Consider the following 26,649-nt stretch of genomic DNA (forward strand, 5'->3'; position numbering starts at 1 on the left):
AGAATTCTAAATGGACTTGACTAGGCAGAGTTGAACTTAAAGAATTTAAATACTTGACAAATCTTGACCTAGTTAGATCCGTTTCGCCTGACAATACGACGCTTGAATAAGTTGAGCAGGGAGATATACATGGGAATCTACTGGTCACATTAAAAGAACTCGTACCTAGAACTGTGGATTAACTTTTCCTCGATGTGCGGATTTTGTCCTTAATTCCGGTATTGATGGGGTGACTGGGGAATTCCGATAAATTAGGTCTGTAGAAGATTATTTTCTTTCTTTCTGTCTGTCAATCATATGTTGCCTCCTCTGCGCGATCGAGAGATCCAACATGGACTGTAACATATGCAACTCTATCTCTTTGCATCTTCTATCTATGCAATTCTTTCTATCTGTTAGCCATATACTGTCTCCTTTGTGTGACTGACAATCCGACTTGGTACACAGTATATGCATCATTCTTCTTCTTAATCCCTCTAAAACGTCACACTACTAGAAAAACAGCCTTTTATGATGCTCATTGCGCGTCGTAAAAGGCTCAGACGACGCGCAAATGCGCGTCAAGGAAGGCCATGTCATAAAGAGAGACGACGCGCATTTACGACGCTCATTTAGGACACGCAATTACGACACGCAATGCGTATCAAGGAAGGCCCTATCATAAAGGAAGACGACACGCATTCGTGTGTCGTAACCTTACGATGCGCATGTTAATGACACACAATGCGTATCAAGAAAGCCCCTGTCAAGAAAGGCCATGTCATAAATGTAGATGACACACATTTTTGCGTATCATAATTTTAAATGTTAAAAAAAATATTATTTATAGATTTACTAATTTTCAAATTAAATAACACATTTAAAAGTCTCGTAATGCAAAATAAAATACTTATATAACAAAACAATCCATTTCATGAAATAATTGTACTAATATTCAAAATAAATCACATTTAAATGTTATTTTATTAACATGAGTCAAACTAGAAAAACAAATCTTCCTAATCCAAATAACAAAATACATAAAGCACAAACTATTTTCGGAAAGGAGAAGGTAGAGAGACTGCTTCCATACAATTATCCGTTTGACTGCAACACCACCTTGTTTTTTCTCTGAGTTGAATGGGGATGCATAAATAATTGAACACTCTGACCTCACGACATCAAAATTCATTCCAAGCTGCAATAATTACAGAAATGATGAGCATCACCTAAAAATAAAATCAAGGATACAAAACAAGATTCTATCCCCAACATATCAACCAAGAACTAACTAACCTTAACCCCCCCCCCCCCCCCCCCATTGAAGTATGGCCTTCTCTCTTGGAGATCCAGAAACCTCAACATTTATGCCTCCATATTAATTAAGCACCAAACCAACATTGACAGTGAATTTTCTTTTTTCATAATTGATTAAAGATCACTAACACCAAGAAAAAAAAAGGTATAGAAGAGGATTGGTGATCTCGTAAGGTACATATTCAAAATACCTACCTCAGGGGAAAATACACTGCTTGTTGTATTGTGAGCTACACTTTCAACAAGAAGAGATACAATCTTTGGAGGTAATGCTGACGTGTCATTTGGTGGATCATTTTTCTTCCCACAAATATAAGCCTCGACCAGTCATCTGAATGAAGCAAAAACATGAGATAAATAAGGTAAAAGAATGAAGGATTTTTACTTCTTGGATGTCAAAATAAAGAGAAAAGAAACGAAAGGAGATTCCCTCTAACTATCTAATATATGAACAGAAGATTGGCACTTAATACTAGAATAAAATAATAAAATATGCAAGAATCATGAAGTTACCAAGAAAAGAAAAATATCCCACAAATTCAAATTCAAGGTTCCAGTTTTATCACGACAAATTGTAGTTGCAGAACCCATCATTTCACAGGCAGATAGCCTAATCTGCACATACAAAATTACCAAAAACATATAACAAAAAACATACAACTATACAAGTCAATGAGAACAAAATATCAATATACCAATGCTTTGTCAGACATCATTTTTCTCATTGAGTATGGAAGCCTGTAATTATATATAATTAACATTTTAGTCATCCAAAACTCATATTAAAGAAATGGTTTATAGAAAATGGACAGCTTATGTTGAAGTGACAACTAATGGAAGCCCTTCGGGCACTGCAACATAAACAATAGCTACCTATAGACACCTCAAGAATTACAAAGTTGAAAATGAAACTAAATTAAAATATATATGCAGAAGATACATACTACAAAATCAGAAGCTATTTTTTTGTCTTTTGGAAAAAGAGGTCAAAAAGACTTTTTTTTATGTATTTTTGCATGGGATTAGAATGATTAAGTCTTACCATCATAGTACTACAGCCATCAGCCACCTTGCACCCAACCATTAAATCAACCTGTTCCATCATTTTTTTTAAAAGTTACATTATCTACCCTTGAAAACTAGAGAATCGAAATAAAACACAATGTAATCAACATAAATTTATGAAAACTTACAGTGTGACTCTCACCAGTCATACTTGATTCATCAATAGAAAGAGAGTAACCAGAAATGAAAATCCAATAAGATGGAACCTGGTTTATGAATGAAATGTAAACAAGGGCAAAAACGGAAATCACAAGAAATGAGAAACATATTACCTGGTCGCTTATCATAAGATGTATGACACACACACACACACACACACACACACACACTCTCTCTCTCTCTCTCTCTCTCATGGTTACAAACATTGTGTCTTTTGGAGGAACTGCAGTTTGTGGATATTACAGAAGTAAGTTTTTGGATCGTATGTCAGCTATTTTTCCCAAGGTATTAACAAACAGATCTTTGTTTATACCTGCAGTTGATCGGAAACACACCTTTTGTTTATCTCAACAATGTTGTGGAAGGTTATGTTGGACGTATTGCAGCCAAATTGGAGATGATGGAACCCTGCTCTAGTGTTAAAGACATGTACTTATTTCATTAGAGTAGAAAACTTTCCTGTTTTCTAGCAGTGTAGGTGATCACCTGATGGAACACTAAAAGTAAGGATCTTAGTATGCCATTGTATGTTAGTAGGTGATCACCTGATAGGGAATCAATCATATATAGTGTGATTGTATTAGATTTTAGTTATGTATGTGCAATATAGTACGGTTGTAGGTGTAATATAGTACTGTTGTATGTGTAATATAGTATGGTTATATGCATATGTGATTGTATTAGATTGTAGTTAAGTATGTGTAATATAGTACGGTTAAATAACCACCGTATTAGATTGTGTTTCTGAAGTTTTGATTTATGGCTAGAATGGGATATAGAGTACGGTTAAATAACCATACTCTATTAGGTTGCTTAATCTAATACTCCCCTCTAATACGGTTCATCATCTGTATTATATGTATATATTCAACCATATTAGATCACTGTTTTTTCTATTAGTGAGATAATATGAATTTGTAAGAAAAGATACCTGATGCTTCAAGTCACTTATATTTCTCTTTCTTGTTGTATATAAGCAAAACATACACCATCTGTTCCCAAAAAGGAGCGAAGGAAAATTAGCACAATATACCAAATGTAGAAAAACGTAAAGATCAAAAGGGTAAACAGACATGTCTAATCCCACCGCTATTCCACCAATGTAGAAAAACGTAAAGATGAAATTGAATACAGATCAAGCTCAGATTGGTATGTATCTCTTCAAAATCTGCTTCCCTGTCATGGCTAATCCCACAGCTATTCCACCAATAGCTCTGGTAACAGTCTCCGCCTTGTAAAGCGCTCCGATCGCTAATCCAGCCACCACGCTGTTAATAATATCATCTGCATCCCTAGCCTTAACCATCCCGCTCTCCATACCAGTGTACAAAAATCCGATTACACCCGCACGGTTACCAATTGTCCGACCTGCATGTCCAGAAGCATTTAAGATCTAAATTATGTTATTGACTTTATGACAACATAATTGTTATTATCAAGAACTTCAATAGTCTTCATAATCAATATATAGAGTCAACTTTCAATATTACAAATCTGGATTAAGCATTTACATTCATGATTCATATTTGTAGATTGCTCGAACTAAATCACCACATGGATGAGTTTGAGAACAAAAATCACTCTTGGAAGCTCAATAATCCATGAGTTTCATCTCTGAATAGATTTTTACATTGTTATGAATTTGGAAGATTTTTATGATTTACTCAGCCATTTCTATTGCTTTTTATAATTTACTAACCCTTCTTGGTATTTACATTGTAAAATTACTATGAAAATATTTAATTGTACAAAATACATAACATACCACTTTTGCAAAAGCTTCCCATGTTTTGATTTTTTTATTTTGAAACAAACAAAATACCATCAGGGTTAGTAGATACAAAATTACACAAGAGAACAATCACAATTTGAAACAAATTTGAATCAAATTAAGCCAAGTAGCAATACATAAATCAAAGTATTTTGTCTATTAATTCATATCATGAGATAAATCACAGAAATTAAAGTAAAATCTAGGGTTTAGTTAGGTTGCCCCCACTGAACAGTAAGTGCTTCATAATCCTAGTATTCCATAGGGCGAACAACGTTGACATCCGCGTAGACGCGAGATTTAGACATGTTGTTCATAGGTCTGGAGTAGTTGATGGTATCGTAGAGGCAATGATCGACGATCTGTTGAACAGATGAAGCAGAGAAGTCGTCGACAGATGCTCCTAGGTTGGGGAAAACGGAAGGGTAGGGCTGGTCGAAGTAGGCAACAACGGCGACCAAAGGAGAGGAAGGGAGGAGAAAGAATACCGATAAGAAAAGGAAGAGGAAGAAAAGAAAATTTGTACGTACCGTAGGTTTCTTAAGAGCAAAAGTGGTCTGAGGGTTGCGTTTGGCCCTGATTGGCTCCCAATTACCATAAAGGGTTTGGGTTATGCTATTTATTTGAATCCCCTAGTGTAAGAATGTTTTATTTTACACACCATAAGCTCTCTCTCTAGCTCCACCATCGTTGGTGTAAAGGTGAAAGAACCCACGAAACCATCCTCTATTGTAGCATATTTGGCTGGTACTTATTTAATTGTGTGTCGATGAGAGTAGCAACTTAATGAACGAACCTGCAAGAAAACACAATTTGGATGAGAATCAAGAAAGCACCATATATCATTATCAGAGTTCTTTTTCCGCCTGCTATTAATTTGAGAGAAGAAGCAGGAGATAGACAATCCATGTTGAATAACTTACCTGAAGTGGATTTCAAGACTCTTTCCATGCCAAGTTTTGAGATTACGTCTGACTTTTGCTACTGATTAATCGAATTGATCCCTAGGTTTTTGTTCCACCTGAAGGTGAAGGCTTTTGATACGAAATCGAAACATACCTCTACCTCTGTATTGGCTGAATCTTGGAAGAAACTGAAAACCGATTCACGATCGACTGTGAGAACGTGGGTGAAGGCGGAGGCCCTAGGGCTTCTTGTTGCTAATTCAAAGATCAACATCGATGGTAGAAGGTGGAGGCATCAGTTGAGGGAACAATCTAAAAAGAGAGGAGATCGAACCATTTAGTGTGAGGTCGATTTGGAAGAAATCTCAAAACCTTAACCTTAAACATGATGTGAAGCGATTGATCTATAATTTTCTTCGTCTACGTCAATTCCTTGGGCTCACATAATCGGACAATGGTGGTAAATGAAGCATTCTTCGAGAAGGAAGGTGCATCGCCACAGTTTGAGGCTAGAAGAGGCAATGAGGATTGGAGGTAGTGGATGTGGATGAGGGGTGGAGACGAGGGAGAAGAAGGTGGGGGTTTAAAAAATTTGGGGATTTCATTTTCCCTCCGAGACGCGCGTTTCTTAAAAAAAATATAAAACAACATTCACAGAAGACGCACAAGTGCCTTCCGTTTTTTTAATATTTTTACATGAGACACTAATTTAAGGGCACTCAATAATGCGCGACCTAAATCCTTAAAATTTTTGAAGAGATGACACTTTTTTAATGTCGCTCTCTAATGCGTAACATAAATCAAAGAGCGTCGTATTTTGCGCGTCGTAAAAGGGTCTTTTTCTTGTAGTGTCAGTTAGTTATATATTTCACCCTCTGCGTGATTGGAAGAGATCTGACCTGGGTGCATAGCATATGCATTCTAAATCTATCTTCTTTCTTAATAATTGTCTGCTCACCCGATGTAAGGAGTATTCTAGAAGTCCTTGATTACTGGAGCATATCAGGAAGCGGGAAACATATTCTAGTACAATTAAAAATTGAACACTTACAGATTGTCTGTAGATCTCGCTGTTCAATTTAGGTGGACAACAATATCTTTGGTCGTCGTCAGCTAAATGGTCCCTAAGAAATTTATCTAAGAATATAGGGTCAAAATGTCTTATCATTCTTAGATTGTCCAAGTTTATCACAAATTTTTCGTGTTTAAGTGGACCACAATACCAACGATTGACCAGACAAAGACATGAAGATAAAGGTACCGACAAGTGGATTAAGGCTGTCTAACAACTTTGATCCCATGTCACAAAATTATATTCAGGAATTGTTGAGATAAGTTTAGTCTGCTTTTATTTTTATTCTTTATTTTATTTTTATAATTGTCAAATTTTAAAATTTTAAAATTTTTAATTTTTTAAATTTTAGAAATTATTTTTATTTTATTTTTATTTTATGTTAATTTTAGTTGTAATTATGGATAACAACTAAAATCGAACAATGTATATAAGGTGGGTTTACAGCCGAAATCAAGTCTCACTCTTCACTTTTCAATTTCCGGCCGTAAACTCCTCACACTCTTTCTCATCCTCGAAATTTTTTTCGTTTTTTTGTGAAATTGTTTGGTACATCACAAAGGTATGCAAAAATCGACCCAGAATATGTGTTTATATCATCAAATTGACGGGTTTTGGGGCTTCAATCGAAGAGAAATTGATTTTCGGAGCTTACGGTTGGAGCTTACGGCTGTAAACTCCGTTTGCGGCCATGAGCTTATGGCCACGGGTTTACGGCCGTAAACCCTAATTTGACCGTAAACTCCATTTGGTCAAAAATTATTTTTGGGGCCAAAATTAAATTGATTAAATAAGAAAAACATAAATCTTAATTGTTCATATTTCCTTGTTTTCTTACTTGGTTTGTTTTAGTGCAGATCAAATGGCTAACCTGAAATTTGCGGACATGCACAATTTGGCTATTGTACTGGCAGATCCTCCTGTTGCGCATGGAGAGTTCAAGTCAATGATCCACAGGCTGAGGGAATGTTGTTTGGCTTCTGCTATCACAGTGAATCCTGTCGTTTATCAGAGCATCATCAGGGAATTCTGGATGATTGCCAAGATGAAAAGAGATGATAATGGAGCTGTTACTGTTGAAGCAAACGTGAAGGGACACAAGATTGAAATAACTGAACAATTCATCCGAGAGGCTTTGCTGATTAATGATCAACTTAGTTTTCCTACTGAGATTGGGATTGAAGACGCCCAAAAGGTTCTTAAAAGGATGGGTTATGAAGGAAACTTTCCTCCTACCGTGAAGAAGCTTCTGCCACCGTACCAGAGATTTCTGGCTCATGTCTTTGTGAGCTGTATTTCTGGAAGAAGATCTGGTGCTGACGAGATCTCACTGAGGAATACTGGAGCCATTGTTTCACTTGCTGCAGGGATAGACATCAATTTCTTGTAGTTTATCTTGGACGAATTAATTCATGGTGAACATCAATGCAACAACAAGGGACACATTTTTGATGTATCCCAGGTTCATCCAGATGTTTGTTGATTTACAGTTCCCTGAGTTAGTTAAAGAAGGAGAAACACTAGATATGAAGTCTCTTGGTCCTCACACGGTTGGGCTAATCAAGCAAAGTCGCAAGGGAAAGGTTGTCTTCCAGGGAAAGTTTCCGCTTGAGAAATTTGGAAAGTTTGCTGAACTGAACAAAGGTTCTGAGTCTCATGGATCTTCTGATAAAGCATCATCTGATCCTGCGTCTTCTGAGCGGGTGGTTTCAGAAGATGATGTTATTACCATGTCAGTTCACAAAGAAAGAGAAGAAACAATAGTTCCTAATGCTTTTGTGGTAGAAGAGCATGTCATGACGTCCGTTCAAGTTCAAAGTGATTACAGAGAAGGGACTACGGAGAATGTGTTTGAAACTGATTTGTACGAAGATCTTGATCTCTCTGGATACAATAAGGATGAAATTCCGTTAAATTTTGGAAGCAATGAAGATCTTTGTCGAATGAAAACCTTGATTCGCTACTTGACAGTATCCATGATGTTGCTCATCCTACAACGGAGATACGGGACGCCGATGATGTTCTCGAATCTACTCCTCCTGCATCCAAATAAATGGTTGGAGCTTCCATTCCAATGGAGACAGTTTTAGGGTTTCCTCCCCTTGATACTGTTCCTCGTACTACTGAGCCAATTGATAGTGATTATGTAACTACTCAGACCACCCAACCACCCTTGAAAAGAAGGAGACGTGACCCTAGACAGGGAATTCTTATTCCAAATTTATCTTCAGGCCTTTCAACACCACCAATAATCACTCCTGCTATTGTCTCATCGGAACCTATTTCTGAAGGACCTACCACCATATTTGAAGCTGGCGGCTCTTCAGTTACTACAGGATTTTCTCCTCCCAGGCCAGATCATGACACTGCCTCTGTGAGGCTCGCCATGCATTTGGCTCAGGAACAAAGTTCAGTGCCTTCTCCTAGAGCTAAAGGAGTTTCTTTTAGAGAAGGTCACTCAGGAGCAGATAATCCCTCCATTGATGAGCTTCAGAAGAAAATAAATATCCTTGATCAAAAGAAAATTGAGCTCGACATACAAGTAAGTGATCTGTTGAGTGAAAATGCCAAGCTAAAGACTCAAGTTTCTGATCCTGAAGAGGACCGAACCTTAAAGACTAAACAGATTTCTGATCTCCAAACTCACTTTAATCTCGTCACTTCAAGCTATTTTGATTTGAAGAAAAAGCTGGAAGAAGAACTTGGTGACAAGTTCAAGACATCTGCTGACGAGTCAAGGATTAATCTACACACTCAAGCTCACCCCATTGTTCCATCATCTACTCGAACATCTCGTGTTGTGGGTCGATTTGAAGAGGAGCCAGTTCAAGCACCGAATGTTGTTGCTTTGAAACGTGCTAAATTGGCTGAATCTGCTCAGAAAGGACAACTTTTGTTTAAGAGGAGCTTGGATCAAAATGCTCCTGGGGATCAACCTAAAATCACTGTTACAGATCTCGAAGAAAAACGTTTTAGAGATATATACGGTGATAGGTTCGGGATTGTCTCTTGGGGCTTTCATGACACTTTAAATATGTGGATCGTGAGACGGAAGAGTGGCAACACAGAACTTTATAAATATTTTCATGACTTCCATTCCTGGACCTGGGTTGATCTCTCAAAGTTATCTAATGCTCCTTTTGCAAATCCCTCACAAGATCTAATGGCAACTCACTTCAAACTCTTTTTAGAAGATCAAGTGAAGAAAGGCTTTCCATCAATGAATACTGCAGATTCGATTATCAAGAAATATCCCGATGTGATTGATCCCAAGACTGGTCTTCCACTTCAAACTGTGATGTGGCCTGCTACCCATCAAGTTAAGCAGATTCATGTGCTTCAAAACTATCTAGATGGATCTTTAATCTCCATGCTCTACTGGGTATTTGATGAATCTACAGCCTCCGCTGTCATTAGACTTAAAGATGGATGCATTCGTCTATATGACAGAAGAGACCTGCTTCAGTTTGGGAAATGGGATATCCATCAATTGAATCTTCATCAGATCAAAGTTGCAGAAGAAAATTTTGAAGTGGCTGCTAAAGAATATACATCTATGGTTGTTGAAATTATCAACAAGAAGATGTGGAATGGGGTGATGGGCAGATCAGATGTGCTTCTTGTCGACAAAGACTAATTCAAGCTAGCCCCAAACCAAGGGGGAGATTGAAGGGCTCAGTTAGTGGTTTGGTCTAGGCTTTACTTTGTTTGAAGGTCTTTTGAGTTATTTGGTATATTTTTAGGGTGTTATGTGTACTTACGGCTGGAGTTTGTGTTTACGGCCGTAAACCCTGTTTACGGATCGTGTCTCCTATATAAAGGGTTGGTCTTGGTCATTGTTAGTTGTTGATACTAGAAGAGTTCACGGTCACTGTAAACGAGTTGTACACGATGTTTTCAAGTTATAAAGCGTGTGCAAGCTTGTTTCAATTCTTCTGCTTCTTCTCCAGTTCTTGTTTTCTTGATTGTTTGATCACTAGTAAGATTCGTTTCCAGGATCTTACACCTCATAAGGGTAAAATGTGAACCCTTTCAATAGTTCAGTGGCAAATAGATATTGAAAAAAAGTTTAGTGACTAAGTGTGAACAAAGTTAAAAGTTTGTTTCCCTCTCAGAAAAATTCAATAACTAAATGTGAACAAACTTTCCTCTTGTATTAATGGTTTAGAAAATTATGTATTTTTGTTAAATTTTAACGACATTTGTTGATGAAGAAATCTATGAAAAAACCTCCGAAAAAAGGTATAAAAATCGAAAAACGAAACCAACATTATATGTATAAGTTTTATCTTATAAAATTATGCAATATTATATGTATAAAAATTATCCTAATATTATATGTATGAATTTTGTGTTATAAAATTATGCAACATATAAATTGACATACATTAAACCATATACATTGTTTATAAAAAAAATACATACATACATTGATATATTATATATATTGTTATCCTCCATGTATTGACATACATCATATTAGTATATTTACTATTAAAAAGGATATCGAAAATAAAAGTCAAGTTGTTTAGAATTTAGACATTTTTAATTTACCCGGACAATTGATTAATATTTGAGATTGTATTTCTTAAAAAGTTTGAATAATTATTGAAATTTATGATTATTTAACTAGACATATAGAGTTAAGTAAAACCGTTAACATGTTTTATGAAGTGTTGCGCTTAAACCACCCATTCCATATTACATTTACAAAAATATATATTTTTGAAAAAAATAGCTATATATCAACAATTAAAACGACGCTATTTTTATTTCTTTCAAAAAAGTCACTCATAATTTTAAAAGGTTTTAGAAACAAACAATTCAAATTTAAATAACTATTTTAAAAAAATAAGGTTTTTAATTTTTTTTTCTTCCGAATACAACGTAATCTTTGACCATGAAACACAATTTCTTAATAGCTATGGGTGAGAATGATTCATTTTTTTGTTAAACCAAAATCAGATTGGAAATTTTGATTTTTTATTTTGGAAAATACCAAACCATTGGTTTTTTATTTCGGTTTCGGTTTTTCGTTTTTTTAATATATTTTTTGGGGTTTTGTTTTTTTATTTCATAAATTTCTTCATCAACAAATGTTGCTAGAATTTAACAAAAATAATTAATTTGCGAAAACATAATACAAGAGGAAGTTTGTTCACATTTAGTCATTGAATTATTTTAGAAGGAAACGAACTTTCGACTTTGTTCACATTTTGTCACTAAACTTTTTTTCCTTATCTATTTGCCACTGAACTATTGAAACTATTCACATTTTACCCTTATGACCGGTTGTTACCGGTCATAAGGGTAAAAGGTGAATATTTTCAATAGTTCAATGCAAATAGAGAATGAAAAAATTTTAGTGACTAAATGTGAACAAAATTGAAAGTTTGTTACCCTTTCAAGTCATTATCCCTTATATAAATTCTATACAAACTTAAATATATATATATATATATATATATATATATATATATATATATATATATATATATATATATATATATATATATAAAGCTAACCTATACAATTAAAGTAGGTAGGTAAATGAATCAATGCTTTCAAAGGGATCTCTGCATGCATTAAAATGGTCGGTCAACAAATATAGTCAAAGTTATTGGTTCATACAATCAAAAGTGCATTAAAATGTTGAACCCGGTGAAGCCGCTTGTTCAGGTAAGGTTTCCCGATGGTATTCCAAATACCACCCTATCCCATGGCCCAAACCGCATACGACTCCGTCTACCCTTATGGATATATTTATATAGATAGGAATATGATATACATCATTAAGATTTTTGGGAACAGACATATACGAAAGTAAAGTTTACAAATTACAATGCCTTAATAAGAAAGAAATTGAAAATACATTGTTATAATAGAAAAGAATCAAACTAGGATGCTTTAGCAGCCAATAAATAAATCAACATTGCTATTTGTTGCATTAAATCCCAAAATAAATGTGAGTAAAGTTTGTAAAAAGTACTATTTAATGGGGAAAACCTCGTTTCTCTGTTAAGTCCTTTATTCCTTAAACTAAAAAGAAACACCCATATATAACTTACCAAACTGAAACCTGATTCCATTAAGTACGTCAAGTAAATAACAATGCACTTTCATTTTCCGTTAAGTAAATAACAGTGTATTTTCCATTTTCATTGAGCTTTCTGATTGGCATTGCTTACTTTTATAGTTTGATTCACAAGTTTCAAATTGGGAGGACAAGAGCTCCACTGGTTTATTGTATAAATTTGAAGAGAAAACAATAAAAGTTGTCTATTAGTAGATGAAGGTTAGATTTTTTGTATGTTTTGTAGACTTAAGTACACCATTATTATCTTACATAATGGTATAGCTTTTTAAAGTTAAGAAGGGCATTTACGTCTTTTGCATTGATGAAAGTTTTGAAATTAGGATTTTTTCCACCTTTTTGGGTGAGACAAATAAGCAATTTTTGTCACACTACATTATGTCCTAGTCCATTGCATGCCAACATATTACAACCTCTTTTCATTAAAATTAAAACATTACATAGACTAAATTAAAATAAGAAAAAGAAAAAAAAATCAAACTAAAACAAACATAGAAAAACAAATGGTGGACATTAAAAAAAGAAAATTAGATATTTCTATATTTTTTTGGATGCAGTGGTTGACTGCAAGAAATATTTTTAGATCTTCCTCTGATAATCTTCTATTTTCGTCTTTTAAATTTCCAAATCGTTTTTTTGTTTGTTTCCAAGTTGCATTTCTTTGTACTCTTTTTTGGTTGGCTCCATGATCTCTACCTTCTGCTCTTGGAGTTGGACATATCACGTATCAGTCAAATTTATCTGTAAAATGATCGATACCATGTGCCCCCATAATTTTTAACCTAAACCAGAAGTCGTTTTTTTGCTTGTCGATGTAGAGTTTATTCTGCTTCAAGGTCACCCGACTCATTGTTGATGTCGATAAATGTTTGCCCATTTGATTGTTGTGAGTGGCTACATGATTGGGATTTCCTCGAATGCTTCAAACCGAAGAAACTTTGAATCCTCATTAAGAAGCCATTTTCGACATTCTCATACCTAGCATTTGCATAAGGAAAAATTTTATGGGTTGGTTGAGATTTTTGGTATTACTTGAGCGCCACGGTGAAGAAGTCAAAATTATTGGGCCCACTTTTGTGTATGCTCTTGAGGTTGTGAATTCAATTGAATTCAATTATATTTAATATATCATATCATACTATATTATAAAGGAACATTTTTCCTTTCACCACATTCATTTGAAACTCCCATGCATTTTTCCTTTTACCACATTCATTTGAAACTCCCATGACTTTTCAGTTTCTTTCTAATAATAATTATAAGTTGGTTAATAAGGTTAAATAAATATCAAACCTAAAGTGTAATCATATATAAACTAAATTTCAATATTAAAATAATATCTTTACTTGTACTTATAAAGTTATGTTTTTAACTTTTAACATATTATACTTAATTTATTAGTTTTAATATATTGTTGGATGTAAACCATTATCATTTTAAAGATACAATTTTAGAACAATTTGTATAAAATACTTAAATTAATAATTTAAATATAACATTACATGGTCAACTTAAATATAAATTTTAGTTTAACTTAAAGAACTTAAAAAATATTTTTGTTAATAGTTAAAAGTGATAAATTATAGTGCCTTTCTAATAATGACTATAAGTTGGTTAATAATGTTAAATAAATATCAAAACTAAAGTGTAATCATAAATAAACTAAATTTCAATTTTAAAACAATATCTTTACTTCTACTTATAAAGTTATGTTTATAACTTTTAACATTTTATACTTATTTTATTAGTGTAACAGCCCGGATTTCCAGGTATCTTTTATTCATGTATTTTTGGTGTTTTGCGAGGGGACTCGGCGAGTTGGAGCTCAAACTCGCCGAGTAGGATCGCGGTTCTGGACGCGGGTTCGCGCCTGGACTCGGCGAGTCCAAGGGATAGACTCGACGAGTCTGCGCTGTTTAATGAAACCCTAATTTCCTGGTCCTAAGCCCTATTTAAAGGACCTTATGGCCCTTCATTGCGGCTACCTTGACCTTGAGAGCACCAAAACGGCTGAGAGTTCTTGTGAGTGAGATAAGAGGCCATTATTCACCAATTTTGTGTGTGTTTGCAAGAAAGGAAGGGGAAAGGCAAGCTAGAAGAGTTGGGAAGCTTGGATCTACTTCCATTTCGTCAGAGGAAGCTTCTTGAGGTATCATTCAGAGCTTATTCTCGTGTTTTTGTTGTTATGGTCAAATCTAGGGTTTCTTCATGCCTTGTTTGCTTTGTATTTGGAGTGTGAGAGGTCCCATGGGGATATGGTACCTAGATCTGGACCTTATTAGGTCCAGAGAGTCCCAAATGCCATGCTTTATGTCTTCCCTTTTGAGTTGGAAGCTTAGGTTGCCATTTTAGAGGTCATTCCTTCAAAAGAAGCCTTGTAGGCGTTGCATGGTAGCCAAGACTGTGACTTTACGTGATGAATGAGCTTGGGAGGGCCAGATCTATGAGTTGATGGAGCGGATCTGACCTCAGAAACGAGATTGAGTTGATGCATGACATGGACTCGCCGAGTCCAAAGACCAGACTCGGCGAGTAGCATGAAGATTGTCCTTAACCACTCAGCGAGTGGTCTTGCCGAGTTAAGGGTGGACTCAGTGAGTCAGGGAGAGTTAAAGAGGGTTGACAGGTGGACTGAGTCGAGCTGGAACTCGCCGAGTTGTTCTTGAGACTCGGCGAGTTGAGTCGTGGTGGCCCCACGATTCATGCCAGGTGGGACTCGTCGAGTTGGGGGTGTACTCGACGTGTCAGGAGAGGATCCTAGGGAGTCAGTGAACACGTATAGACTCGCCGAGTCACCATAGTGCACTCGCCGAGTCCAGTCAAAGTTGACCGTTGACTGTTGACCAGAGTTGACCAGTGTTGACTTGATAGGGGTAGTCAACCTTAGTGGTAAAAGTGTTAATTAGAGATATACGATGTTATAGGAGGATTAAAGCTCGGAGGATCGAGCACGAGTGATTTCCAGGATTCGCGAGTTATCGAGACATACAAGGTGAGTCTTCTCACTATACTTTACCTTGAGTAGGTAATCAGAGTTAGGTGATAGAGTATTTGTATGCCATATGTATGTTATGTGTTGTACTGCATTATTTCTATGTGATTTATGCTATGCATGTTTATAGAGTTGGAACCGGAAGGTTCCCAGAGTTTGAACCAGTGGGTTCACAGAGTAGGGTCTACAGACCCACAAAGTTATAGCCTCGAGTGGCTAATATGTGTTTTGTGTGGTATTTTGAGGAACTCACTAAGCCTTGTGCTTACAGTGTTAGTGTTGTTGTTTCAGGTACTAGTGATGACCGTGTGAAGGCGCCGACTTGATCTGTACACACGCATGGGATTTTTTTTATGATATGTGATCTTGGGATTTTGTATGATATGGATTGGAGTTTTAACTTGATATTTTGTTTTAAATTAAATGAAAATGTTTTTATATTATGCGAAAAATTATTTTGAATTTCACGGTGTTACAATTAGATTTAAAATGTTGTTGTATATAAACCATTACCAGTTTAAAGCTACAAGTTCTAAACAATTTGAACAAAATACTTAAATTGTTAATTTAAATATAACATTACATTGTCATTTTAAATATAAATTTCAGTTCCACTTAAAAAACCAAAGAATATTTTGTAAATAATTAAAAATGATAAATTGTAGTGATAAATGCAAAAACTAAATTGTAATCTCTATTTAACTAAAGTATTTCCTAAAGATATTTTTATAATCATTAAAAGTTTTCAAATAAGTAGCTTAAAATAACTTACAATAATAATAGTTAAAAGAAACTCTATATAAATAATTATATTTTTACGTTTAAAATCAAAAAACAATGTTTGATGTTTTAAATAATTATAATGATAGAAATTAAAACGTTAAGAAAATAAATTTTAAAAAATTAATTAACAATAACAAACAACTATAAATAACATTAAACCATATATTATGTTTAATTTTATTCATGTGTAACTTGTCGGTAGAAGTCATTCAAACGATTGAGATTATTCAGTTTTAATAGATGTATATATTATCGTATAATTCCAAAATAATCAATATACTATATCAATTTAGTATATAAATTATTATATCAAATTTAACAACAACGTTATTGTTATATTTAAAAAAACATATATTTGTAAAGACTTAGTATACTTATAAAAGAGACATTTTTACTTGCACCACATGCATTTGAAACCTCCATGATTTTTCAATTTCTTTATAATAATTATTATAATTTGGTTAATAATGTTAAACTAATGTAAAAACTAAATAATAATAATAAATTAACTAAACTATAATATTAAAATATCATATTTTACATCTATTTATAAAATTATGACTTTAACTTTTAACATATTATAGTTAACTTATTAGTTTAAATATGTTGTCGAATGTGAGCAATTGTCACTTTAAAGTCACAACTTTTATATAATTAATGATTTTATACAAAATAATTAAATTATTAATCTCAATACAATGTTAAATAGTTAACTTAAATCAAAATTTCAGTTAAATTAGAAAAAAATCGAGAGTCTATTTTATAAATAGTTAAAAGTTATAAATTATAGTGTTAAACCTAAATTGTAATCCTAAATTAATAAAAAAAAACCATGAAACTATTTTTTATAATCATTACGAATTTTCAAATAAGTAGCTGAAAAATAAATTATAATACGAATAATTAAAAGTAATATTATATAAAAAATTATAATGTTATCTTTAAAAATAAAAACAATGTTAGTTGTTTTAAATAATTACAAACAAAGAAGCTAACAATATTCATCAAATAAATTTTTAAAAAGTTAAATTTCTGAAACCAAATTCAAATAATTAAGGGTTTCCAAATACGTTATTTTAAATAGCTTACAACAACAATAGTTAAAAGTAACATTATATATAAAAATTATATTGTTACGTTTAAAAAAAATGTTTGATGTTTTAAATAATTGCAATTGTAGAAATTAAAATCTTAAGCAAATAAACTTTTAAAATTGATTAACCATAACAACAACTATAAATATCATTAAACCTTATATTATATTTAATTTTATTCATGAGTAACCTGCATGTAGAGGCCATTGAGACAATTGTGATTATAGAATTTTAAAAGATGTCTACATTATCATATAATTTAAAACAAACAATATTTATACCAACTTATTATAAGATTTATTATATAAGATCTAACGACAACGTCATTGATATATTTAAAAAACATATATTTTTAAAGATTTTAAATATATTGTTGTATTCTGCGCAACACACGAATATTCGCTTAGTTTAATCTAATATCGAACCATTTTGACATAATTTGGTCGACCTTCTGATAATCACTTTGCTCCATTTGTTCATGGAAGAGGTTTCTAATGGCTAGTCGAAATCAAAGCCTTAGCTAAATTAGTTTCTTCTTTTTCCTTCCAGTTTCTCTCTCCCGCTGAACGAGTTTAGTTCTTTTGTCGTTTTTACCGTGTTTCTATCGTATAACATGGTATTAATGAAATTCTTATAAGAATTAGGTAGAGAGCATAAAAAACCTTGATTTTCATCTTCAATTTTAACATCAACACCTTGTAAATCAAATATAATATGATTAAAATTATTCAGATGATCGTTTACCTGAATACTTTCTGTTATCCGGAGGGTATACAAATGATGCTTCTGATACAACCAGTTTTGTGAGAGAATTGTTTTGGTACTTATCAGAGAGTTTCTAGTAAAGCCCAACAACAATCATTTGATCTACAACCTCCTATAATAATTTGTTTGTAAAACTTATATAACGAGAAGCTGGCCGATTTGTATATCCATGAGATCGTTTCTCGCCATGGGGTGCCAATCTCTATTGTCTCAGAGCGTGATGTTCGGTTCACCTTTTAATTTGTAACGACCCAAAAATCATGACTAAAAGTTTCATTCGAAAAACATTACTTAAACCACGATTGTCAATCCATATAATAAATCATAACGTAAAATCAGAATGTTAAATCAAAACATATTCTTATTATCAGAGTAAAACATCCCAGGCTGACTAACTATGGTGTGTGCCATGCGATCATCCCGAGCACTTCCCTCCGCTACCGGAAGTACCTGAAACCAAAAATGAAAACTGTAAGCACGAAGCTTAGTGAGCTCCCCCAAACGACCACATACCATACAAAAACATATAAAGCATATACTGGGCCTTGCCCACTGCATCGGACCGATGTCCGGACTAACTTAGGCCTTTCCCACTGCATTGGACCGAAGTCCGGACTAACTGGGGCCTTGCCCCCTGCATCGGACTGAAGTCCGGATTAACTTGGGCCTTGTCCACTGTATCGGACCCAAGTCCGGACTAACTTGGGCCTTGCCCACTGCATCAGACCGAATTTCGGACTAACTGAACATAACATAACATGATCATAGTATAAAACATAAGCACATAAACTGCATACTGCCTCGGACCGAAGTCTGAAACATATAACACAAAGACATGCTTGAATCACAATGATATCAAGCACACTGAACTACTGTATCGGACTGAAGTCCAGAACTACTACTAACTAAACGGGCCGACATTATGGCCGTAGACCCATTTCTACTGGAAGGAAACTCACCTGTACTGCTGAACTCTGCCGATAACCCTCTGGCTGCTATCCGACAACTATCCGAAACACTGCCCCTCTAGCTCATTGAGCTACCAATACCAATAATAAAACTTAGCCTAAACCGTCCCCCAGAGGTCAAGTAAGTCAACTCTGGTCAAAGTCCTGGTCAAAATCAACCTTCCAGTTGACCCGACTCGCCGAGTTGTTCTACCAACTCGCCGAGTCCATGCTCCTCTATCTCAAAACAACCTCGACTCCACTCGTCGAGTCTGGCAATAACTCAACGGGTTCTCCTTCAACTAACACTTCGGGACCATCTTCAACCGACTCGCCGAGTTCATCCTTGAACTCTTCGAGTTCATCATCATCGCATGAATGTCTAGGATTTGACTCGCCGAGTTGTATGAACAACTCGTCGAGTTCATCTTCATAACTAGGAAGGTTGTCTTAGACTCGCTGAGTTCCTCATCGAACTCGTTGAGTGCTATGATCTTCATAACCATTATAGATCCAGATTGCCTGAATCCTCACTAACCCCACACACTGATCCGTCTCATAACAGAAGGGTTTGGGTTTGCGACCTGACTCGCCGAGTCCATGAATTGACTCGTCGAGTCCTCCTTGTGACATCTCTATCCTGTCGATTTCCGTCTATTCCAACACTTCCAACTCATAGATATGGACTCCTAATGCTAGCATTGCACATAAAGTTGCTAACTTTACGTGCATGCAAGGTGTTTTGAGGCTAGAACACCAAATCCAAGCTAATAAGAAGTTCAAGGTCAATACATGGAGCCTTAGCTAGATAAAACCAGCAACTGTGAGCTTCTAGAGCTCCAAAGTGTCCACATCTGATGTATAGTCCATCCTCAAAGGCTTTTCACCCAGATTCCACTTGGAAATGGTCCAAATGTGACAAAAGATATACTTCTTTTCAAAACAACAAAATCACAAAAATATTTTTATCTTTTGTTCATCTTCTTTGCACACCAAGATCATAAACGGAGACATTCGCATTGTCTATCTACTTGTGTGATGGGACAGGTATAATTCTTTTTACTTATGTATTAGCTAAGTGTCTCTAGAAGCATGATGTTGTATGTTGACCTAAGCCTCAACGACTCGACTGTGAAGCCTTAATGAATTGATATCACCAATTAATTCTTCCCAATCAGGCTGCGAATTCACATTAGTCATGAGCTACCTTACTCTTCTCACATTGAGTTAAGAGTTATTTGCATGGTCACATTCGCATTGCAAAGGTACTTGCGCTTTCTTGTAACCGTCTACTCTTTTCTCCATCACTTTCGCATTCATCAGTATAACCCTTGAGACTCTCAGCAATTACCACTAAGGTTTATGGTTATGCAAACTTTTGTATTAATGATCTTAGTTTTGTTCTACCACGAACTGAGTGAAACCGAAAATTCAATACCCACAATGAATTGACGGTGAACAATCGCATGTTCTAGCTTTCACCCAAGAATTAACGAAACCACTTTCGGGGGAAGTACCATGATATCTCTTTAATTTTTGTCTGAGCTTTATGAAATTGTCTGTCACCAAGACTTTTCTACACAAAAGATCCAGTTTATTATTATTATTATTATTATTATTTTTTTTTTTTGAGATTTCAATATTATTCCAAGTCAATTACAATAAATTCCCAACCTACTCGTTCAACTGACTACACTGGTCACACGAGTACCTTTTCCAACTTTTGCACTTTTGTCAAGTTTGTAGTTTGGTTAACGGATAAACCACCTTTACCAACCTTATATAAAAGATGCCTTTCAGTGTTTCTCATCAAACAACAGATCGTATTCAACAGGATACCGAATAGACACTTTTTAGTCTCTCTTGACTATGAAGGAAGAGATCTTTGCATGGGATCAACAGTTTTATGTCACCTATATGGCATCACAAAATCCCACAGATAAACCTTGATTTATTTCTTTTTCTTTGACACTCTTGCATGAAGATCCTTGTGATTTTCAAAAGTCTTGTTCATGGTTCTATTTAAATTTCAGGTTCGCAGTCGTATGCACTCAACATTATTCCCTTACTGCAAAAGAAGATAGGCTGACGTTTCAATTCTAAAAGGATCAGAATTCAAACGGGCACGTGAAAAGTTGAACTGCCTGCTATTCTTACGCTGCGTGATGCATGCCTCTGACTTGTCATAGCTGTCAAATCGCGCTTTTTCAGGCAACGATTTAGTTCTCGATGTTATCTCTCCAAATTTCTCTCACCAAATCAAATCGTATAAAAGGATTTTGACGGTTCATTATTTCCTTACCACTTTCAAAATTCTCTCAAAGATTTTTGGCGATTCAAAGGCTTTCTACTGTTCATCTTCTTCAAAGCTTCATCAATGGTGGCTTCCTCAGAAAATCAGTCTGTGCAAGATCAAACCGTTCATTCCACTCTTCTTACAATGAAGCAACATCGGAACCTAATCATCGATTTGAATCCGGTAAAGTATGATGCATTTCTCCTACCCTTGATGGAGTGTCTGAAGTACTCTCCTCTTACTATTGGAATGACTCAAGTCGAGAATGTCCCTCTCTCGATTCTCTCCAAAGCTTATACCGCTGCCAATTATGTCAAGGACGAGCAAAGGGTTTATTTCGACATTCATAATCATACCACTTCGAATTCCAAGACCCATTTATGCACTCTGGTAGGGCTTCCACAATCTGAAAATCTGGTCAATCCAGAAACCATCTCCAATGCAGCCCTCTTGGAAATATTCTATCATATGGGATACAAGGAGACACTCACTACTGTATCCAAGTTCAAGAAACCCAATCTTCCACCAATTTGGAATGCTCTTTTCACCATTTTGCTCAAATCCTTTTCTGAAAGAGTCACAGGCAGTAATTGTGCAAGCAAACTCTTCATGGGGCTGATGTATGGACTCTACACTAGTGAAAACATCGACTACGGTTCTATCCTTTGGGCTCAATTCATCCAGAGCACTCACTCTGTAACTCATCACAGTGAGATCTCCTGTGCGAGATTTTGGACCGTGGTTGTCAATAAGGCTATTAAGCAGCTCAAGATTACAGTGATGACTGATGCACTGATGGCTTCTATTGCGACATTCCACAAAACAGAGGATTATCATAGCAGACAGGTCCAAGTTTGATTTTATCGGTTCGATTCCAGAGGCAATGTTTCGTGATGTTCCTCCCTCAAGTAAGATTCTAGAAGGACATCGCACTCTTACTCATTCAGGACCTCGTCCTCTCACTGATGAATTCCAAGCCATTTTGGCTGAGGATGATAAACCCAAGAAAGGGGGCAAAGGGTCTAAGAGACCTGCCAAGAAAGATTCTGCGAAAGAAGGACCTTCTGCAGCTCCGATACCTCCATCTCAGAAGCGAAAGGCTCCTACAACTTCTACTGCTGCACCTAAGCGAAGGAAACAACCTGCAAGAAGGAGAAAGTCTCCTACTCCAACTACTTCTCAAAGTGAAGACGAAAACTCAGATTCTGAGACTGAGTCGGAGATTCGCATTAAGGAGGATCCCCCTGTTCGCAATGAGGAAGCTAAACCCATTTGCACTGAAGAACAGGAACACGTTCGCACTGAGGAAGGAGAACATGTTCACACTGAGCGTGAGGTAACTCCACCAATTAATGATTATGTTCCTTCTCCTCCTCCCTCACCAAAAAAAACTACTTCTGTCCCAATAACCATTGCTCCTTTCCCAACTGTATCATCTCAAACACCCACAACAATTCCTGTCTCCATACCTATTTTCACAAATTCCACACTTCTACCCCAAACCTCTACTGCACCTGAGTGTTCAGTCAACATATCTGATACATGGGCTAACATGTCAGGTTTTTCAACCCATGTTATCTCACCCATCTCTCTTATTCGTACTGATGATCCAGAGATGCTTTTCGGAGATGATGACGATGAAGATTTAGAAGCATTCTCTTTCAGTCCTTTTCAAATAAGGGTTGATAATGACGATGATGTCTCTACTTCAAAAGTAGAGTTCAAGTCTATTAATGAGAAGCTTGATCAATTGCTTCTCGCATCCAACACTTCAACTTCTGAAGCTTATTCGAAAGCTGTTGTTGAAGCAATCCTTGAGCGAGTCACAAAGGAGCATACTGCCAATTCTTCTACCTTCTCCAAGGCAGTTTCGGACTCTACTGCTGTTTGTAAGGATACGACCAAAAAAGTCGATAAACTATTTACTGATATAAGGGTATTCATGGACGAATACCAGGTTACCTACAACAACAACACCTTAACAACGAACAAGGCTATTCAAAATGTTGGTGCCATGTTCAAAGCAGAAAAGGCGAGCTTTGTTGAACTTCGTACCGAGTTCAAGTCCGATCATGAAGCATTCCAAGCCTCTATTGATGCGAGGATCTTAAAGCTTCTGGCAGACTTGGAAATGGAGAGCAAGATCATGGATGCTCTCGCATTCAAAGAGGAAAAGTGTAAAGTGTTGGAAACCAAACTTCACTACATTCAACAGAAGGTCGATGATTTGCTAGCAGAAAAAGCAGTCATGCGCAGTTGCATTTCTGATGTTAACAGACTGCTATCTGATATCATTGAGACCCGTGATCCTATGATTTTTATCACCGTCCGAAAGCATTTGCTTGAAAAGCTGAGACCGGGGTTCGCAATGTTGCACCGTTTAGAGGGTGTTTCGACGCCGATGTTGTTTCAGAAATAAGGGGGAGAAGGGAGCTCAAAATTTCATACGGAGGATGTCAAACCCAAAGTTTTAGTTAAACCCCCTGTCAAGCAAGATTCAAAAGACAAGGATCTGTTATTCAGGGACGAAACCATCATTGATGAAAGTGAAGACGAAGAGCCTGATGAAGTTGAGCTCAAAAGGTTGAAGGCTCATGAGGCAAAGATTGACGAACATGCTCACATCGTCAGAGAGGCTGAGGAAAATGAAAGAGCTGAAAAGGAAGCTCATGCCACTCTTAAAAGTAAAATGTTGTTATTTCCAAAGTGGACCCTGAAGCGTATGCAAAACCAAGCTGTGGATATGCCAAGTCAGTATTGGTTGGATCCTATTGCTTCCTTTGATGTTCAGAATTCACAGGATTCACAGTTTGACCTTCCCATCACACCGAAGGCATTCAGGTTTCGTGCCTTCATAAAGGTTGCCAGTGTTCCTTTCTCGGATAGCATCGGTGATCAACTGTTGTTTGCTTTCTACTTGAAACATATGAAGCCCCAGTTCGAGACCTGGAGTGCGAGCAAAATTGTAGCTGTGAAGGTTACTGGGCCGATCGAGACTGAAAGCTTCCCTAATGCGAAGTTTAAAGTTGCGAGAGTATCTGCATGTCAAGCCTGCAAATTCACTCTCGCAGATTTGCCATGCTTGAACCCCAATGACTGGATGGTGATTTTCAACATTTTGCTACGAGAGAAGGAGAAGTACAAACCGGTGTTTGCCCATCTTCAGATTATGATAAAGTCTTATATTCAGGAAGTTGGGTCGATGGATGTGGAATTTGCTGCGTTTCTAAGACAAAAACCAAGTGTTGTTCCAAAAGAAGCTCCGAAAGAATTCCTGAAGCTCAAGCCCGTAAAGATTTACAAGGAAGGATGGTTTGTAGTTTACACTTCGAGAGATCGTCCAAGTGTAGATCGTCGCAAGCTATAGTTTCATCTTGAAGACAAGCATCTGTTTGCTACTTCTTGTCTGGAGTTCATTTTGGAACTTGTTGCGAAGTATAAGGGCAACAACAAAGATAATGTGAATTGCTTTACTGATGTGATCACTTGGTACATTCATGTTCGCAAGCTGCTGCTGAGTTTCATTCCTAAAGTCTATGAAGTGCAGAAGCGAATCTTGAATTAACATGGCCATGGTTTCACTTAATGCAAAGGGGGAGATTGTTGAAGATACTGTGTTGCGTTATTGGGCCTATGTTATTTAGTCTGTTTTGTACTCACGGTTTGAGCCTGTCCAACCGTGTTTGTAATTCTAGGGTTTAGTATATAAGGTGCATGCATGCATTCTTGTCATTAATGCTTTTCCTGATTATAATATTTATTGTAATGTAAACCCTAGCGCACCTCTACAGAGGAAGTTCTAAATCGAGCTCTTCTGAGGTGTGACTATATTTTAATCATTCGACATATGGATTGATTCATTAAGTGTTCCGGTATTTATTCTTCTTGTTTATTTACCTTTTAAAGATCTAATCGATCTAAAATAGTTATTAACTCTTCAATATTGAAGGAACGGGAGGAGACCTTGGTATTCTCTACCATTATCACTGAATAAGGAGATAATAGGATATTGGAAGTATTTTTCTACAAGTAGTTTAAACTGAGGAAAGAGTTTTGCAACATCACTTTTATGACTCATAGGATACATCCAGACATATTTGGTGAAGTAATCAACAAAAATGACATAATATGTGTATTTGTCTATCGATTGTTGAACCGGTCCCCAGACATCTGAATAAATGAGTTGCAGTGGTTTGGTTGTAACAAAAGAATTTGGACCAAATGGTAATTTATGACTTTTATTGATTGATCACGAAGGAAAATGAACATCAGAAGCAATATTTGTATTAAAACCTAGCTTAGAGATAAGAGTCTTCAAGACTTGACAAGATGGATGACCAAGTTTGTGATGGAGTGTGAGTGGTGAGTTCTTGAGAGTAGCATGGATGTGGAGCGTGGGATGTAATCGTGTGTGTGGTAAACTCCATTAGTTTTCTCTCCTCGCATTAGACGCGCCCCCATGCACAGATCCTTCAAAAAGAAATCAGATGGAAAGAATTCCACCGAAACCAAGTTAGTATCACATAATTCAGAGACAAATACTAGATTTTGGTGTAATTTAGGAACATGTAACACATTAGATAACAATAATTTTCTATGAGGTGTAGAGATGTATGTGTTGCAAATGTGTATTATAAGTAAACCTGAACCATCTCCAAGGACTATCTCATCTGGACCTCCATATTCCGATACACTGTGAAGGGTATTTTTTCAGAGGTTACATGATTGGATGCACCGGTATCAAAAAGCCATAAGGGAGATCCAGGGGCCGATGTGGTAACATTGGCAACTAGAGTTGTTGATTTGGTAAGGTCAGTGACGACATTGTTCTCCCTTAAATCGAGCAAGTTTGCGACAGTCCTTAGTAAGGTGCCCTGGAATGTTACAATATTGACAGAAGTGATTGTTTTCGTTGGTAAGATGGCCATAAGAGTTATTATTTGGCCATTGAGATTGGGTTGTTCCTTTTGACATGTGAGAGGGAAAAGGTCGGGTGTTGTTCCTGGAGAAAGTGTTGTTGTATGTGCGATTATTGGATCCCTGTTGACAGGAAGTGTAATTAGCGGTGAATGGAGTTGAGTCAAGGGTTGAGGGTATATCCTTGAGGGCTCTTTCATAATATGTGAGTTTATCAAAGAGCTCGGAGTAGGACAAGGGATTGTCTCGTACCTTGATAACAACAGCAATGGTACTATACTCTTCACCAAGTTGTGAAAGGATGTGGACCATGAGGTCTCCTTCAGAGACAGGGCTTTGGGCAAGTGCTAGATCATCAACAATGGCCTGCATTTCTTGAAGGAATTATGAGATGGATCGAGTTCCTTTAGGGTTCTTGGAAAGTTTGGACTTTAAGGAGATGATTCTGGACCTTGAGGATGAGGCAAAGCTTGAGTGTAGCCGAGTCCATGCT

The 26,649-nt window shown here is 36.1% G+C and overlaps 1 protein-coding gene across 26 annotated transcripts; it reads right to left on the reverse strand.

Moving 5' to 3' along the window:
* Nucleotides 1-909: 909 nt before the first annotated feature.
* LOC111880186 (calcium-transporting ATPase 8, plasma membrane-type) lies at nt 910-5,828 on the reverse strand. 26 transcript variants are annotated; one of them, XR_008224334.1, is made up of 11 exons: nt 5,215-5,826; nt 4,822-5,087; nt 3,594-3,888; nt 3,452-3,512; nt 2,834-2,928; nt 2,490-2,743; nt 2,339-2,389; nt 1,992-2,034; nt 1,810-1,911; nt 1,492-1,627; nt 910-1,177 (listed from the first exon to the last, which is right to left on the reverse strand). XR_008224334.1 is itself a non-coding variant. In XM_052764266.1 (8 exons), the coding sequence occupies exons 4-8, from the start codon at nt 3,503-3,505 to the stop codon at nt 935-937; spliced, it is 549 nt and encodes a 182-aa protein (XP_052620226.1). In that variant the 5' UTR covers nt 3,506-3,512; nt 3,608-3,888; nt 4,822-5,087; nt 5,215-5,828; the 3' UTR covers nt 910-934. The 26 variants fall into 26 exon arrangements, 5 of the variants coding, with proteins under 5 accessions (XP_052620226.1, XP_052620225.1, XP_052620224.1 ...); XR_008224335.1 differs by having other exon boundaries at nt 2,834-2,933; XR_008224325.1 differs by having other exon boundaries at nt 2,490-2,567; nt 2,634-2,743; nt 2,834-3,512.
* Nucleotides 5,829-26,649: the final 20,821 nt, after the last annotated feature.

Source organism: Lactuca sativa, chromosome 5 (genome assembly GCF_002870075.4).
Source record: "Lactuca sativa cultivar Salinas chromosome 5, Lsat_Salinas_v11, whole genome shotgun sequence".
In the NCBI taxonomy this organism is placed as follows: Eukaryota; Viridiplantae; Streptophyta; class Magnoliopsida; order Asterales; family Asteraceae; genus Lactuca; species Lactuca sativa.